General features: G+C 65.5%; 1 protein-coding gene across 1 annotated transcript; it reads left to right on the top strand.

The window, feature by feature from the left end:
* The first annotated feature begins 1,298 nt into the window (after nucleotides 1–1,298).
* On the top strand, nucleotides 1,299–2,735 carry LOC124276262 (atrophin-1-like). The gene has a single exon (XM_046711925.1). The coding sequence runs from the start codon at nucleotides 1,299–1,301 to the stop codon at nucleotides 2,733–2,735; it is 1,437 nt and encodes a 478-aa protein (XP_046567881.1).
* Nucleotides 2,736–6,532: the final 3,797 nt, after the last annotated feature.

The following is a 6,532-nucleotide window of genomic DNA, read 5'->3' as shown; positions in this document are numbered from 1 at the left end:
GTCTCCACGGTCGCTCATTCCACGGTCCATGGGCTCACGGTCCGGTGTGTCCGGTCATGCGGTCCACGCCGGCTCCACGGTCCGCCGGTCCACCGGCTCACGGTCGGCCGGCTCCGGTCTCCACGGGCACCGGTGCCGGCCGCCGGCTCACGGTCTCCGCCGGCCTGGGTCGGCCTGGGTCGACTCACCGGTCGGCTAAAGTCCACGGCCAGTCGGCTCACGGTCTCCGCGGTCCACAGTCTCCGCTGGGTCCGGTCTCCACAGTCCGCCGGCTCAGTCCTCCGCCGGCTCCACGGTCCCGCCGGTCCGGCGGCTCCACGGTCATGCGGTCCGTTCCGTCTGGGCTCCGCCGGTCGCCGGTCCCGCCGGCTCACCGGTCCGGTCCACCGGTGGCGTTCATTTCCGGTCGGTCCACTGCCGCGTCCTGCAAACTCCACCACCATCCTCCATATTCCTTTCCGTCCACTTAAACTCCACAATCTCCACCACCGTCTCCACCACCGGCTTCCCCACATGGCTCACAGTCCCTCCATACATGCTCCGTCCACCATAAAACTCCGGTCCACCTTCCACCACCGGCTCCCCGTCCCCACGGTCCGGCCGCCGGTCTCCACCGGCTCCCGTCCCCATATTTCCATTATTTTCCGGCTTCCACTCCCCACCACTTCCACAGTCTCCACCTACATAGGCCTACAATCCCTACCTAGATGGCTAAAAGTCTCCACCTACACAGAGCCTGCAATCCCTACCTGGATGGAAGCTCACAGTCTCCACCTGCATAGGCCACTTCGTCCCTACCTATAGATGGGCTAGAAAGTCTCCACCTGCACAGGCCTGCAATCCTGTCTCCACCACATGGCTGTCCTCCACCATGTCCACCTGGGATAAACCTGGTCCACCATAAGTTCCACAGTCCCCACCAGCTCCACAGTCTCCACCAAGCTCCACAGTCCCAACCACCAAACTATTAATCCCTTCATTTCCCCGTCTCCACACTGCAGTCCCACAAACTCCACAGTCCACATAAACCTACAGTCCCCACTTAAGGTCTGTGCTGTAAGTTCTCATTTCCACACAAGCTCCATCCTCTCCATCCTTCCTGGGTCGGCTGTGGTCATTTTGTTTCCTCTGTTGTCGTGGTCCATTCCAGTGTTATGTCTCCACCATGTGGTTGTGTGTCCATTTCCTGGCTCCTTGGTGTGGCTTTTTGTCCATTGTCCACTGTTATTTCCTTCAATGCCACATCCACTCAGACATCCGTGTCTCCCCTCCGGGTCCTGGTTCCGATCAGGCTGTATATGGGATACCCTGGGTTCCATGTGGCAAGTCAGCTGCGGCCTGGATCCGGTCTTCTGGGTCTGGTGGGTCCACGGTGTGTGGCACCACCACGTCTGTGGCCTCCAGGCAGCTTTCCCTCCAGTTGGTGCAAGACAGATAAGTCCTGCATTCCAGTGTGCAAGTTCCTTCCTCATTTCGTGCTCACCGGCCTGTGTTTCGGCTCTGGTTGGTCCTGGATCCTGGGTCTTCTGATCTCCAGCTCCACAGTCCCCACCTCCACGGTTTCCATGCAGTCTCCGCCGGCTCCGGTCTCCAGTCCACCTCACGGTCCACCTTGGTCCGGTCCACCGGTCTCCCGTGCGGCTCGGTCCTCCGCCGGCTCACGGTCTCACGTTAAAGCTCCACGGTCCCATGCAAGGCTCCACGGTCCGCGCCGCCACCGGTCTCGGCTCACCGGCCGTCTCATTCGGTCCGGTCTCCACGCCGGCCGGCTCACCGGTCCTCCACATGCATGGGGCTCGGTCCACGCCGGCTCACGGTCCATGCCACGCCGGTCGCCGGTCATGGCTCCACGGTCCGCCGGCTCACGGTCCGTTCACGGTCACCGCCGGCCTGGTCCTGGGTCGGTCCGCCGGCCTGGTCCTGGGTCGGCCTGGGTCGGTGCCATGGCCACCGTCTCCATTCCGGCCTGCGTCGTGATCCGCCGGTCCGCCGGCTCCGGTCTCCACCGGCTCCACGGTCCTGGGTCGGTCATGCGGTCGCCGGGCCTGGTCCCGTTCCGTGTCCACGCCGGCCACAGTCTCACGGTCCGCCGGTGTCCGTGCAAGTCGGCACCGCCAAACTCACCGGTCGCCGGCTCACGGTCTCCACGCCGGCCGGCTCACGGTCGCCGGCTCAGGTCCACCGGCTCACGGTCCGCCGGCTCACGGTCCACGGTCCGCCGGTCCACGGTCCCGCCTACGGTCCCCGCCGGCCAGTCATGCCTGGGTCGTCACCGTCACAGTCTCCACCGGCTAAAGTCACCTGGGTCCGCCGGTCCACTGGGTCCGCCGGCTCACGGTCCCGCTCCACGGTCTCCACGCCAGGCTCACCCGGTCCCCAGCCTACATGGGGCCTGGGTCGGCTGGTCTCCGCCGGCTCCGGTCCCGCCAGGCTCTCCGCCGGCTCACGGTCCATGCGTCCGCCGGCTCACAGTCTCCGCGCCGGCTCACGGTCCACCGGCTCACGGTCAGCCGCCGGTCCCCACCTCACGGTCGGTCTCCGCCGGCTCCATGGCTCACCGTTCCGGTCACCTGGGTCGGCCTGGGGCCGGTCACCGCCGGGTCGGCTTCGTCCTGGGTGTCCACGCCGGCTCCGGTCTCCGCCGTGGTCGGTCCTCACCGGGCTCCACGGTCCCGCCCATGGGGCTCACGGTCTCCGCCATGGGCTCCACGGTCCCCGGCCTGCGTAGATTCTGATCCACTGTCCACTTCCCACCATGTCCACCATCCTCCACCACTGTCCATTCTCCATTCCACTGGCTCCCCAGTCTCCTTCCATTCCACTCCACAGTCCATACTCCGTCCCACAAACTCCACAGTCCCTCCCAAGTCCACCATTTCCTCCACCACTGCAAACTCCTGATCCATGGCTCCCTGATTCCTCCACCCTGTCCATTCGGCCTACAATCCCTGGTCGGCTTTCCACAAGTCTCCACCAAACCTCCATTTCCACCATCCACCACCAAACTCCCCAGTCTCCACCCAATCCCTGGTCCTTCTTCGTCTCCTCCACAGTCCACCATCCATCTCCATTCCTGTCCACCTGGAATGGCTAAGTCTCCACCATGCAGTCCACTTAAAACTCCACAGTCTCCACTGGGGCTCCACCAGTCTCCACCGTCCCCTGGGGTCAAGCTCCACCACAAGTCCCTGGGATGGCTTTCCACGGTCTCCATGGCCACCGGCTCAGTCTCCACTGGGGCTCCGGTCCATAGGCTCACGGTCCATGGGGCCTCTGGTCCATTTCCTGGGGCTCCACGGTCCTCCACGGTCCTCCACGGTCCATGCGGCTCACGGTCCGGCCTCCATGGGGTTCCGGTCATGCCTGGGTCGGCCTGGGTCGGCTCACGGTCTCCGCAGGCCTGGGTCGGCCAGTCTCCGGCCGCCGGCCTGGGTCGGTCCGCCGGCTCCGGTCTCCGGTGCCTGGGGCCACCGGTCATGGCGGTCCACTTGGTTGTGTCCGCCGGTCCTCCGCCAGGCTCACGGTCCACCTGCCGGGTCATTCGTGGTCGGCACCATGGGCTCCGCCGTCTCCACTGGCCATCCGGTCATGGCTCGGTCCACCGGTCCGCTACCGGTCCACGGTCCGGCCGTCCGGTCTCCACGGTCCACCGGCTCCGGTCCGGTCCACCGGCTCACCGGTCTCCATGCCTGGGTCGGCCAGTCGGCTCACGGTCTCCGCTGGGTCGGCTTCGTCATGCCTGGGTCGGCTCCACCGGTCTCCGCCGGCTCTGGTCACCATGGGCCTGGTCCTGGGTCGTGCGGCTCACGGTCCCGCCGGGCTCACGGTCGCCGGTCTGGGTCGGTCCGCCGGCTCACGGTCCGCCATGCGGCTCACGGTCCTCACGGTCCTCCGTGTCGGCTCGTCTCCGCCGGCCATGGTCCGGTCCCGCCGGCTCCGGTCTCCGCCGGTCCGCCGGATCCGGTCCACGGTCCGGCCGGTCTACCGGTCTCCGCCGGCCACCGGTCCATGGGGCCTGGTCCGCCGGCCTGGGTCGGCTCCGGTCTCCTGGATGCGGTCTCCGCCGGTCCTTTCCTTCCGGTCTCCTCCGTACCGGCTCCGGTCCACGGCTCCACGTCTCCTTGTCGGCTCCGGTCCGCCGGTCCACCGGTCATCTTCGTATCCGCGTTCCTGTGTCGTCGGTCGGTCTCCATCTTCCGTATCCGGTTTCCACCGGTCCATTTCGATCTTCGGTCGCCGGGCCGGTCCATGTTTCCGGTCCATGCGTATCCCCGGTCGTTCCGCGGCTCCATGGTCTACATGCCGTATTCCGGGCTTTCCATGCGGTCCTCGTTCACGGTCTTCTTCGTATCCGCCGGTTTCCACGGTCCACGGTCTCCGGTCCGCCGTCCTGTGCTTCCGCCGGGTTATTTCCACCACCGGCTCCACGGGTTCCACCGCCAGGCTCACGGTCACCTGCATGGGGCCGCCACAGTCCTGGGTCGGGTCCACCTATTTCCTGATCCACCTGGATGGAGTTTGTCCTCCACCATTCCTTCCTCCACCATCCACCGGCCTGTCCCCCCCTCCATCCCACCCCTCCGGCTCCACCAGTCTCCACCATAAACCCTCCTTGTCTCCATCTTAAACCTGGTCCCCACCATTTCCATAAACTCCACTCCACAGTCCCCACCTTTTGTGCTCCAGTCTCCACCTAGTCCCCCCTTTCCTGTCCTTCCACCAAACTCCACCCAGTCCACCATAAACCTGTGAGTCCCCTCCACCCGATCCCACAAACCCTGTCCCTAGATAAAACTCCACAGTCTCCACCTTAATCCCTAGATAAACTCCACAGTCTCCACTTTCAAGCTCACAGTCTCCACCAAGCTCCATATCCACCACTGGGCTCATTCCATGGCTCAATCCATTTTCATCAAGCTCCACGGTCCATTATGCGGCTCCTGGTCCCTTTTCCTCCACAGTCCTCCATCAAGCTCACAGTCCCCACCCCACTGCAGTCTCAAAATTTTATGGATCCATGATCTCCATCTTCAAAAGTCTGTGTCCTTCCTGGGGTTCCACTGTCCCTGTGGGGCACGGTCTCAGATCCACGGTCCTCTTCCTGTGTCCACTTCCATGGCTCAAAGTCCACGGTCTCACCGCTGTCCTCAGCCATCCGGTGTCGCCGGTCCACGGTCCACGGTCTCGGCTCACATGGTCCACATCTTGGGGCCGTGTTCCGTGGCTGTCCGTGGTCAGTTCCACGGTCTTCATCTTCCGTGCCTCCGTTTCCATGGGCTTTCCGGTCCATGCGTTCCGGTCATGGGTCTTCGGTCCGCGTCTGGTCCACACCGGGTCTGGTCGATTTCCATGGGGCTCCGGTCCACCGGTCTCCGCCGGCCTGGGTCGGCTCACGGTCCTCCGCCGGTCATGCGGCCATTTCCCCACCTGGGTCGGCTCACGGTCTCCATGGGGTCGCTCACATGGGCTCACGGTCCGCTGGGGATCCTTCCTACAATCCACCTGGGTAAACTCCACGTCTCCACCTTGAAGCCTGGGTCGGCTCACGGTCTCCATTCTCCACTTAAAACTCTGGTGCCGACTCCACGGTCCACGGTCCCTTCCGCGGTCTCCCCGGTCTCCACCGGCTCAGTCCCCGGCTCCACGGTCTGGCGCCGGCTCACCGGTCTCCACGCCGGCTCACGGTCCACGCCGGCTCACCCGGTCCCGCCAGGCTCACGGTCCACTTGGCTCCACGGTCCCGTTCTCCGCCGGCTCACGGTCCATACCGGCCGTCCGCGTTCCGGTCTTTCCACGGTCATGCCGTTCCTTGGGGTCCGGCTCGTATCCGCCGGCTCCACGGTCCTCCACCATGGGCCTGGGTCGGCTCACCGGTCTCCGCCGGTCCACCTGGGTCCGGCTCCACGGTCGCCGGCTCCGGTCATCCGCCGACCTGAAGTCCACCTGGTCGGCGTCCTCACGGTCCACCGGTCCACCTGGTCGGCCGGTCATGGGTCGGTCTCCGGGGTCGGCTCCGGTCTCCGGTCGTCCCCGGTCCCCACCGGTCCGCCGGTCCGGTCCGGTCACCGGTCCTCCGGTCCACCTTGGCTCACGGTCCACCGCCGGCTCACGGTCTCCGCTCACGGTCTTCCATGGCTCACGGTCCACGCCGGTCCCATGGGCTCACGGGTCCGTGGGCTCGGCTCCCGTCGGCTCACGGTCCATGCCGGCTCACGGTCCACCTGCATGGGGCTCACGGTCTCCTCCACGGTCCACGGGGGCTCACAGGTCCACGCCTAGGCTCCACGGTCTCCACGGTCCTTGGGGCACATGGTCCTGCGGTCAACGGTCCCAGGCCTCCTGGTCCACGCTGTTGGCTCACGGTCTCACGGTCCATGGGCTCCACGGTGGTCTCCGCCGGCTGGCCCACCAGGCTCACGGTCCACGCCATGCTCCACTGGTCCCTCCCATGGGCTCACGGTCGCCGCCTACATGGGGCTCACGGTCCTCCACCTACATGGGGCCACCGGTCCACGCCTGGATGGGCTCACAG

The sequence above is a fragment of the Haliotis rubra genome, unplaced genomic scaffold (genome assembly GCF_003918875.1).
Source record: "Haliotis rubra isolate DU_JTF1 unplaced genomic scaffold, ASM391887v1 Scf2078, whole genome shotgun sequence".
NCBI lineage: Eukaryota > Metazoa > Mollusca > Gastropoda > Lepetellida > Haliotidae > Haliotis > Haliotis rubra.
Note: the sequence above shows the minus strand (reverse complement) of the source record. Positions and strands in the feature narration are given on the sequence as shown.